This window comes from Papio anubis, chromosome 6, assembly GCF_008728515.1.
Source record: "Papio anubis isolate 15944 chromosome 6, Panubis1.0, whole genome shotgun sequence".
NCBI lineage: Eukaryota > Metazoa > Chordata > Mammalia > Primates > Cercopithecidae > Papio > Papio anubis.
This window is the reverse complement of record NC_044981.1, coordinates 106,839,906-106,851,910: the sequence shown is the minus strand read 5'-3', so window position 1 is coordinate 106,851,910 and position 12,005 is coordinate 106,839,906. Positions and strand designations below refer to the sequence as shown.

Sequence of the window (12,005 nt, the reverse complement as noted above, 5' to 3'; positions counted from 1 at the left end):
AGCTCTTATCATAGGCAGGCAAGCAGGAAGGCAGGAAGCCAAAAGAAGAGTTCCTGTCACTGCATTTTCCGTGATGTCCTTGATTACAGATACCATTGTTTTGCCTCTTCCCTCCTCCTCCCTCGCCTTCTTCCACCAGTCTCTAATTACATCCTTTAATGATTTGACCAATTAAAGCCTGCAGCTCAGCTTATAGGGGAACGGATGAGAAATTAGAGGTTGGCACGCAAACTTCGATGTGGTCGCACTTTTTCCAAGGTTACACACCTCTGTTAAGCCAGCCGGCTGTTTGAAATGCAGCATAATGGGCGATGCTAATAAAACAAGCGCAGGGACATTTTCAGCTGCTCCCAAGTGAATCTACCAGAAGAACACAATGTGAAAAGCAAAGGTGTTTCCATGAAACCAAGGCTTAGCATTTTTTTCCTCCTAAAAGCGCAGTTGCCAGACGCATTTCTCCGTTCATGTGAAATGTAATAATTGCTTTGTCAGGGTTTGGGAGAAGCGGAGAGCTTTCTCCCCAGCCTCCTCCCTCCGTTTGCAGGGAGTGGAAACACCGCAGTGCTGCTGGTTGCTATGGAGGAGTAGGATGAGGGGCACTCTGTTCTGGGTGGCAGTTCTGACCCTGCTGGGGGAACCCCAGGTGATATCTGGGTACCTGGCAAAGCCGTGGGGTTCAGGAGGAAGGGGGCCGAAAAGAACACTTGATTCTCTCCAGGGATGTGTGAGGGACAGAGGGAGAAAGAGCACCCTGCTTTCTCTGGTTGCAGCAGAATGCGAATGTATTATCTTGGACAACTGGCATCGTTTAAATCTTTTCCCTCCGCACACTCTGTTCAGTCCTCCCCAGACTGCTCATAACTCCCTGAACAGCTCATGCGTCTGTGTGCTGTACCATTCCCAGCGTTTCCTTCAACCTCTCTTGCCTGCTGGCCGACTCCTACTCATCCTGTTTTCACCAAATTTTTGAGGACCTCTTGTGTGCCAGGGACCAGGGCAGCCAAGATGTGTAAGGCACAGGCTCAGCCCTGGAGGTGATCAGCTTCTGGGGGAATGAATTTCACTCTGTGGTAGAAAGTATGACCTCAGACCCCTCGTTGAAATGGCTGCATCGGAGGAGGTGGACCAGGATATGAGTCCTGGGCATGGCCATGTCTCACCCATTTAGCACCACGAGGAGGGCAGAGCATTTCAGGCAAGGGGGATCCCTGGAGCAAAGGCACAGAATGCTTAGGAACTCCCAGGAGCTGGGTGTGCCCAAGGGGAAAAGCCAGGGGGTAGTGGCAGGAGATAAGACTGTGGCAAGGGGCACAGGCAGGGGGCACACGTGAGGTCATTGGACCTCTTGGCCAGGCTAAGGGCTTTGGATTTAATCTTATTTGCAATAGCAACAAATGAATAGCCCTGTATTCTCCAAATTTCCAACTAACTCTGGTCCCGACAATAATCTGCACATCTCATTGAAATGTATTTATTTATTTATTTATTTTTTTTGAGACACAGTTTTGCTCTTGTTGCCTAGGCTGGAGTATAATGATGCAATCTCGGCTCACTGCAACCTCCACCTCCTGGGTTCAGGCGATTCTCCTGCATTAACCTCCCGAGTAGCTGGGATTACAGGTGTGCAGCACCATGCCTGCTAATTTTTGCATTTTTAGTACAGACGGTGTTTCACCGTGTTGGTCAAGCTGGTCTCGAACTCCTGACCTTGGGTGACCCACCCTCCCCAACCTCCCAAAGTGCTGGGATTACAGGCGTGAGCCACCACGCCCGGCCTGTATTAGTATTCTTTTAACTCCACAGAAGAGAGAGCAGGAGGAACTTATCTGATATCACACTACCAATCAGTAGAGAGGTATAACATAATTTGGTCACCTGATTTCAGTCAACTGCTGCTTATACTAAATTATATTCCATCCTAAAACAGCCGTGACCACACTAGTTTCAGAAAGATATAGCTGCTATCAGGGTATCTTTAACATGGGGGATATTCATTATATGTTTCTAATGCATTGGTATTATTGGTACACGATTACATATAAAGAAATGTACATGCCGAAAAGTTTAAGGAGAAAACTATTTCATAACACACATTTTTCTTATTCTCTGCTTTCTTTTCTGTTGTATTTTTTTTTAATTTTGAGATGGGGGGTCTCACTGTGTTGTCCAGGCTGGAGTGCAGTGGCACAATTTTAGCTCCCTGCAACGTTCACCTCCTGGGCTCAAGTCATCCTCCCACCAAAGCCTCCCAAGTAGCTGGTACCATAGGCATGTGCCACCATGCCCATCTAATTTTTTCATATTTTTGCTAGAGACGGGCTTTCACTATGTTGCCCGGGCTAGTCTCGAACTTCTGAACTCAAGCAATTCACTTGCCTCAGCCTCCCGAAGTGCTGGGATTACAGGCGTGAACCACCATACCCGGCCTCTTTTCTGATGTATTTTGATGCTGGCTGTTTTTTCCCCCCTTCTCTCTGTAATATCTTTAAAACTTTCTCTCAGAGTTCAATTCTGTCTTAAAGCTATTGTACTATGATAATATTCTTGCCATTTTACTGTTATGCAAAAATCAAGCTATTTAAGATTTTAAAGGAAGCCTAGAGATTCCTTGAATTCCTTCTCTGATGAGCCTATCAAGGAGCAATCTGGTCTCTGTTTGGACATCACCCATGATGGGGAATTTGGTACTCTTAGGGAAACTTCATTCTAATTTTAGATAATTTTCAAGGTCCGGAAAAGACTTCCATTCGTGAGCCAAAATCTGTTTCCCTGAGTCTTTATTCCTTCATGCGTTCGCTCATTCATGAAAGGTTATTGGTGCCTACGCATACTCAGCACTATTGTGGGCCTTGCAATACAAAGATGAACCAGCCTTATTTTTTCCCCTTTATCCCTGAGCTGGTTTTCTCTAGGACACGATGTCTTTTTACTCTTATTTCCTCACAAACCACAAAGACCTTTTACAAAGCAGTTCTCGGGTTGGTTTAATCCAGTGCCGAAGACAATCAATGGGAGCATCTTCCCCTCATGTCTTACTGCACACCCAAAGTTGTGTTAATTGGCACTCGGGCACCGTCTGTCATGTCTTGTTGCTTAATTAAATTCACATTTGTTTTGAGTGTTCCTTTTACTCTGCTTTTTTTTTTATGCATGAGAGGATAAAAACAAATGAGGAAAACATTTTATAGTTAAATTAGTTTGAGAGAAACGGTCCTGAATCATAACTCTTTATTGCTCAGATAGCCTTTTATTTCAGTGTCTTTGTTTTCCAGCAAAACCACAAGCTGGTTGATGACTGCTCCTCCTCCTTTCTTCCTCATCAGAGTTTAACCTTGGCCTTGGATGCTAATTTCTAGTGCCTTCCTCTTGAATTAGAAATATAATAATAACAATAACACTTTATGTGCCGATAAAGCTTCATGTGTTTTCAAGACCCTTTTATGTCCATTACCTCAATATGATTCAGAACTTTGCTCACATGATCTTTCTTTTCTTTTTTCTTTTTTATTGCCCACAGTACTATTTGACAGTCATTTTCCTATGACTGTGAATGAGATTTTGAGCAGAGGTCAATTTTATTTCCAAAGTGAATTATGCTGAATAACAAAGTGTTCCTTTTTCAAATATTTATTATTGTATTAATAACAAGCTTAACTATTCGCAAATGAAGTTTCACCAACTTTTCTTTGACAAGGGGAAAACTCTTATGTAAGTATAAATTGAAAATGTAAAAACCCATTTGTATAAGGTTTACAGGGTGAAATAAATGGCTAAGATTTCTTTTACCTAAGGGTGAGACTTGAGGAAGTCAGAGTTAAAACAAAACTATGAAGTTAGGCATCAGATATTGTAAAATCCATCAATCAATTAGTGAGTACTTACTTGCATTAACAGCTATCCCATAGGCGACCAGTTTGTGAAATTTGAGGTTTTTGTCTAATTGCCTCCTCCACGGTCCTCTGCAGCACTAGAATAACAACAACAAAAAAATGCCTGATTTATGGAAAAATTACAATGAAAACAGTGTCATGACAGTTAAGAGAGTAGGAATCAGGCTTTGCCTCTAAATGTGACACAAAAGTTAATGGCCATTAGTCAAACAGGCAAATCAAAAGGTTATTAGTTGCTTTGCTGAACTCTCAGCTCAAAACTGATTGACTTATTAGTTCTCTGGTTATAATTCAAAACTCTTGAATAAGCCTGCTAAAATACATGCCTCACTCAGCTTCTTTGTTTAAAAATTTAAGGTGATAGCCGTCATCCTCATTCATGTGTTTTAGGTAGTCTACAAATTATTCCCACATATACAAAGGCAAATATGCATCTATATATAAATATTCATAAAATTATGATGATGATTACACAGGCATACCTCGGAGATATTGTGGGTTTAATTTCAGACCATTGCAATAAAGCAAGTCACACAAAAATTTTGATTTTCTAGTGTATATAAAAGTTACATTTATACCATACTGTAGTCTATTAAGTGTGCAATAGCATTATGTCTAAAAAAAAGTACAGACTTTAATTAAAAAATACTTTATTGCTAAAAAGTGCTGACACAGAGACACAAAGCGAGCACATGGTATTGGAAAAAATGGCGCCAGTATACTCGCTCCACACAGGGTTGCCAGAAGTCTTAAATTTGTAAAAACCATAGTATCTGAGAAGTGCAATAAAGGGAAGTGCAATGAAATGAGGGATGCCTGCATAATACAGTATTTTCCCTGGTAAAAGTTTTTGAAGGACTCATTTTCTGTATGCTATTTTGTTTGACAGGAAGCACAGGTAAGTTCCTAACACAGTGAAATCAATATAATTGGGAAATATCCCATTATGTTTGGTAGAGGTTAAAATCTACATAATAAAATCTATGTACTGTGATCATGCTTTTGTGGGTGAGAACCCTGAGAGATGTTTCCTGGTGGCATTTGTCTCAAAAGCTTATTTGTCGTCTTTCAATCAGAAACAATGATGGTTCCAGCTATTATAATGCTTCTATCTTCATGGTGCAAATACATCAGGAAACTGTTGAGCAATGAGTTGCGTGTCATGTAGGAAATCAACGGCAACAGCCAAAGCCAAATCAGATAGATGTACTGACTACCGTTTTTCAGTTTTAGCCTTTCTGTTATCTCCAACAAAGAAACCCAAGTTTAAACAGAATAACCGAGAATTTCATAATAAAGTACATTTTTGTTTTCAATGGCACTTATATGAGGAAGTCATAACAACTGAAATTATTTCAAATATTTTAGTACTTACAATACTTGTTCCTCTTATGAATGAAATAAGGTTTCGACTGATAGGTATTAGAATTAGCATGCAGTTAAAATTCAGGCACAGTGCAGACGCTCGCGCCCAAGCCAGTGTTGACTGTCCACATGTAAAGACATAAAAAAGAGATTCAGGGAAAACAAGGATCCAGGGCAAATAAAATGCATTTTGTTTTTTGAAAAAGTAATGTTTAATCATAAACCGTACTTACACCCAAAATAACTCGTGTGTAATGGAAAGACTCCTCCTCTTCATACCAGTAGAACGTGTCAATAAACAGATACAAATTTACTCCCAGCCATGAGAGCTAGAGTAGAAAGGAAAGAGAACCAATCAATACTACCTTCAAGCTTTTTCTCTATTCAGAATCACTTGGGGTTCTTTTAACGTAGAATGAAGAGCTTCTCAATATTAATCAGAATCACTCCACATATTTATTTCTCATAGATTAGTTTTTAATAGGATTATAATGATAAGAAACGATTACCTTTATAAAAAAGATTTTAAACACATATGAGTCAACTTTAAGTGATTTAATGAAACCACAAAAGCTTCTTAATCAATGTTGCTTGACAATGATGTCAAGAAGGAGGAAATCTTTAAAAACAACTCTGAGAGTTCTCTAGAAAAAAATTTCAATTTCATAGTCTAATTCAGAGACTTCATTTGATTTAGAGAAACACTCATACATTATGCAAAAACAAACTACTTGACTTTAAAAATAATTAAAAATGAGCTCAATCGGAAAACAACTTTGCATGATTCTATAAGGGTAAATTAAATATATCTACTGAATGTTTTCTAACAAGTTTTAGTCTTTTAACCAGAGTAATACTTCAAGCTATTTAGTGTTCCTATACAAGTTTTCCTAAAAACCAAAGACTATTCAATCTGTGTATGTAAAGTTGAATGACGAAATTGATACTTACTACTAATATGATGGAGAGACCCTCATTCAAAACCCAGCATCCCATCATGATGCTTGTTGCTCTTCGGCTGTCAGCAAATTTCCTTTCCCTCACCTGTGTCTGGATGTTGAGTCCTTCGTGAGGGCTTCCCTAGTAAATTATTTTGTCTTTTTGTCATAGGAAGCACCTACAGGGAGCAGCTCTCGAGGAATTTCTAATTAAAGACTTCTTGCCAAGAGCACATCACCAAGCTGCCTTGCCTCATGACCTGGGTAAATACAAGGCAAGTCTCTGTCTAATGATTCCCTTTGTCAGAGAGTTTATAAGAAAAGAAAACTGGTTTTATTAAATTGTCCTCATGTACTTTATACCCGTTCATTTTCTACATGATTGCAGTCAAGATGATAATAAGTCTTTATGTAAATTTGAGAAATAACCTAACTGCTGAAGGCTGCATATAGCAAAGAACTTTCTCTATTTGTTATTTTTCCTTTTTTTTTTGGAAACAGAGTCTTGCTGTTTCACCCAGGCTGGAGTGAAGTGGTACCATCTCGGCTCACTGCAACCTCTGCCCCTGGGTTTAAGGGATTCTCCTGCCTCAGCCTCCTGGGTAGCTGGGATTACAGGTATGCACCACCACGCCTGGCTAGTTTTTGTAATTTTAGTAGTGACGGGTTTTGCCATGTTGGCCAAGCTGGTCTCGAACTCCTGACCTCAGGCGATCCACCTGCCTTGGCCTTCCAAAGTGCTGGGATTACAGGCGTGAGCCACTGCGACCAGCCATAGTTTTTCCACTTCTTTAATTCCTTTTCCCCTCTTTCAAAAAAGCTCTCTATAGAAGACAAAGAGTATGGGCTAAATGAGTATGAATTAAACCATCTTTCAGAAGATGATGAAAAAAGATTCTAAAAAACATCAGATAGAAAACTCTCATATAAATCTAAAAGTGTGACTATAAAAAATGAACTTTTTTGTGGGACTGATGTAATACATGTCATTAATCACACTTGGTGCACCCATGCGGCAAGTGCAAATATCCTTTCATACTCCAGTCACTCCAGGAGTGGCTGCATGGGAGCCTCGTCTGTCTCTGACTTTGTGTAAGTCATAGTTGTTCAATATAATGACCATAATTCTACTCTGGTAGGCAAAATTGTTCCAATTGAAGCAATTTTCTGACTAGTTTTGGCCCAAATATTTCCTTTAAATTTTTTAGACAAGATGAAAATAGGAGGAGAATCAATTTTGGAAAGTTAAATCTCTCCTGTTAAAAACCTGGTAAGAGTAAGAATTGTGAATATTCATTGATCTTTATTTAACCAGGTACTATTAGGTTAAGGACTTTTCAAGTATTGTCAGTTAAATCATACATGGACTCTATCAGGCAGATATTATTATGTGCACCGTTACAGAAATGTGGAAACAAGCTGAAATGAAGTAACTTGCAGTAGGGGTGGTTGGGATTTGAATTCAGTTCTCGAAGTAACTTGCAGTAGGGGTGGTTGGGATTTGAATTCAGTTCTCTTTGACTTTAACATCTTCGTTTCTAACCATTACCTTATACTGTCTCTTTTATGAAATACTAATATATGGACCTGTGCACCAAAGCATACTGAATATACAGATATAAATTGCAGTGCTATAAGTAGGACTTTTAACTTGTAGGAATTTAATTACAAATAAATGTTGCTGTGTGTGATTAAGTACACTATTTCTACATAATGCCAATGAATTATAGAAAAATGGATAAGTTATTCTATTGTATTAGTAATGTTTTTTATTTTCTGCATTTTGGGGTGCATTGACATCTCAGGGTCTTGCAGTCTTGGGGAGAAACTGCTCAAATCAAGGTTAGCTCATTTCTAGTGATAGCAAACAACTGGTTTGGGAGCATGTTTCTGATACGCAAACCAAACATAGTCCAAACCCCTAACCCTCTCTTTCATTAAACTCTCATACATAGAGTCAACCTCTCCCCTGCCCTCAATCACCTCAGAACCAGCTACTGGACAACGAGGGACCAATCACACGGGTAGCCCAGGGCCTGCAGAATCTATTCAAACGATCTAATCCTACACCTGCTCCCCTGAGTATACAAACTCGCCCCTTTCTTCCCGTGAAAACCACAAAAAAGGCTCTGCCTCGTGTTCTCCCCTTGATCCTTCTGTCTCCTCATCGATCCTGGTTAAGTATTTTGACAAACAGGTGAGTTTTCCACTTGTCGCCCAGCTCTGCGTGTTACCTCTTTTGAGTCTCATTTTCCACATTAGTTTAATGGGACTAACAACACCTACCTTGCAATGTCATTCCCATTCCCCTTTCAATCCTAATCTGCCTAATACGTACACACACTCATAAACACACTCACACTCACACTTAAGACGATGCTTCTTTTGCAGAAGAAGCTTCTTTTGGATTGGCCCATAAAAAATATAGTAAATTTACTTCTTGGAAAAGACATCATTTTTTCGGGATTTTTTCTCTGTAGAAATATATGAAAGCACAGGCATTTTTGGCAGCTTTGACCTGAGATTAGAGTGCAGTTAGTAAGATATCTTTAGTAGCTTCTTTAACCGTGAGCACTATAAAGATGTAAAGTCTTTATATTCATTTCTTTAAGCCAATAATCTTCCATGATAAAATGATTTGTTATTTCTGAAGTGTTTAGGATTTACATATCTTAGAGGTCTTATTCAGTTGGGTTATAAAAATTAATTCAGAGAGAATACATCTAGAATTTTATACTATCTCTTCTATTTTAGATTCAATGAGCGTGAGGAAGAGTTGAAATGTTCTTGCCTTCTGTGTTCTTTACCCAGTGTTACAAAGGAGAGACTTATATTGCTGTATGGTAAACCGGGTGCAGTGGCTCAAGCCTGTAATCCCAGCACATTGGGAGGTCGAGGCGGGCAGATCACGAGGTCAGGAGATTGAGACCATCCTGGCTAACATGGAGAAATCCCGTCTCTACTAAAAATACAAAAAAAAAAAAAAAAAAAAAATTTAGCTGGGCTTGGTGGCACATGCCTGTAATCCCAGCTACTTGGGAGGCTGAGGCGGGAGAATCACTTGAACCTGGGAGGTGGAGGTTGCAGTGAGCCGAGATCATGCTACTGCAATCCAGCCTGGGCGACAGAGTGAGACTCCATCTCAAAAAAAAAAAAAAAAGTGTCGTCACACTTTTTTGTTAATTGCTTAGAGTATTTCTAGTATTACAGTAAAAATAAAACTTAAAGTTTAGTTTTAAAAATTAATCTTTACATGCTCCATCCTTATTTCTAAATGTGATTTCTTTATTCCTCATTTTGAATATGGGAAGAATATTGTGTTAAAGTGTAGCTATTATTCCTTTACAGTACACAAAGGTTCACAATTGTATGATGGAAGTATAGCTCATGATTTAACTTGGGCATTTTTCTCATAGATTTTATTTTTATAAAGTTTGCAACGATGCTCAGTTCATTCATATTGAAGAATCATATGTGGACTTCAAATCATATTCAAATTCATTCAAAGCCCAACAATTTTGTATAATTTATGAATATACTTTTTCAACTTTTCTATTTTTATTAATACTTTTAAGAGTAACCTGATGACACCAGTGATTATTTTGCAATACTGGGATCAGACTTCATGAGACTCATGATACCATGTCTTCTATCACACACAGGAGTCCAACTCAGGTCCACCTGTGGGTTCCTTCACACAAGCACTCAGTTTTTATAAACAAGGTATTAGGTTGCTCTCATTATTTGTTAATTTACCTGTTGAAAATTCTGGGATGCATATCATGCCCAGAGGTCAACCTCAGTTTTTACTTTGTTGAAGGAATCTGTACAGATCACAGCTGAAATCAAGACTCTCAATCACTTTCGAAGAAATGATTCCCAAGTTAATGGGGTTGTGTTTAAAGAGGAAGGGAATTGTACAAAATCTACGGAAATAATATAAATGTTCAGAATTTGATCTATTTTCACCTAATTGTTTTCATCACTAGTAGGTGGTGCTCACTTCATTTCTCAGAATTTTCTCAAAACAAATGAAGTGAAATTTGCCTTGTATCTGTGGTGGCTACTGGCTTTCTAATTAAATGGGTATATTCATTGACTCTTTCAGCTCACCACAAAAGATGATGTGGGCTTTTCCCCTTGTAAATCTCACCAGTAACAAACCTATAATGGAAAAAGTAGGAGGGAAACAGAACAAATACGTTTCAAAAAGCAGGTTAATTGCTTGTGTATGTGAATGCTAACTCTATACTAATGATGCTACATTGCTACATTCCTCGACTGGTTTTGCTCTATTATATTTTAGTTATTTTTAGTTCCTTAGTTGATCAGTTGACCTAACAAAGAAATACTTCGATTTTCAAGAGCAAGATTGATCGCCTAGTATATTTTGTTGCTGCCTACTGTGATCTAGTTTCCCTGTGGATGTAGCAGAATTCACAACGTATAAAAATAGCATTGCAAAATTATTCTCTCTTATGCATTAAATATGTTTTTGCCTTTTCCTAAAGCATTTATAAACATCTAAGTACTAAGGTGAACATTAGTGGCAACAAAAGAAAAAATGCAAACACATATAATCCCAGATCCTTACACGGTTATTTTGAGGAGTGTTTATTGTGATAATTATGTAATTATATTAGATAAATTATATGTTGGATAAATTTCATTTTTAAAGGAAAAGAAGAACAAAAGAAAAAAGTCCATACATTAACATACGTCTGATTTTTTAACAAAATTTAATTAATTTAAATTAGTATTTTACCTTTGCTGAATTAAGTATATTAGGTTTTTATTTCAGAAAACACTGTATTCTCTTAATACCGTTTAAAAGAGGCTTGTGTCACGCACTTAGTTTACATTAACCACTGAAGCTTTCCCCCGTATCTATGGCGTGATTCTTTCCTTTACCCAACTCTCACAATCTCAAACAAATACTCTGTGAGTCCACTGCCTGCATCACACAATCCTAGGCACAGCGGGTATTAGAGGTCTGGCTTCTCTATTTCGAAGCTTACAATGCGGCTGGGGAGGCCACAGGTACATGTGCAATGGCTGAAGGATCATTTAAAGGTGAGGCTATCCTAAAGTGGTAGAAATTGCACAGCTGGGGGCTCCTGACACATGAAGAGACCTAGGTAAGAGCCTCCAGGGAGAATCCTTTGCACAAGGTGGATTGAGGTGACTTTTATAAAAGAAAATAGTGTGAAGAAGAGAAGGAGGAAAGTAAGTTTGAATGTCTAAGTTCTCTCAGAGTCTTGTTCATGCTCCTAAAACATCAAGCAGCAGGCAAAAAATATCCCTGCCTCCATTCCCCTTCTTGCGGTCGCTTTTGGTCTGGTCTTCTAAGCCCAGAATGTCTGTGTTTGGTTCCCTTCCCATTCTCCTGCCCTCATCTTCGTCATCACTCACGTACGTTTGCAATGCATTTCTTCTCTCTATATATCAAGTTACCTAAAATCTTTCTCAAAATTGATGGGATAACCACTTCTGGCAGGTCATTGGTACTAGGTTACCTGAGGATCCCAGTTCATGAGAGAACAGGGTGACTAATTCATCATTTCTTACCCCAAATTAAGTGGCACAATGCAGACTCCAGTTCTGCAAGTTTTAAATGTCCAATTTTGAAATTTGGTGAAAGCCAGGATTATCGTGCTCTTTAAGTGTTTTATATTGCATCTAGCACATATTAGAACTTAATAAACATTTAATCATCCATACAGAACCACATTTACTTCTCTTTTTGACACACAAGACACAGATAAAGTCCCAGGGATTTTCAAAGAGTCAGTGGTTTTCATGAAAGTGTAAA

General features: G+C 38.7%; 1 protein-coding gene across 1 annotated transcript in view; it reads right to left on the bottom strand.

The window, feature by feature from the left end:
- The window catches only part of NOX3 (NADPH oxidase 3), a 61,782-nt gene extending 53,133 nt beyond the window's left edge, over positions 1–8,649 (bottom strand). Inside the window, exons 1-4 of the mRNA XM_021937492.2 lie at positions 8,554–8,649; positions 5,489–5,584; positions 5,266–5,376; positions 3,883–3,967 (exon numbers count right to left, since the gene is read on the bottom strand). Of these exons, the coding sequence (XP_021793184.1) occupies positions 3,883–3,967; positions 5,266–5,376; positions 5,489–5,584; positions 8,554–8,649 (388 nt within the window). The remainder of the gene's footprint in view (positions 1–3,882; positions 3,968–5,265; positions 5,377–5,488; positions 5,585–8,553) is intronic.
- Positions 8,650–12,005: the final 3,356 nt, after the last annotated feature.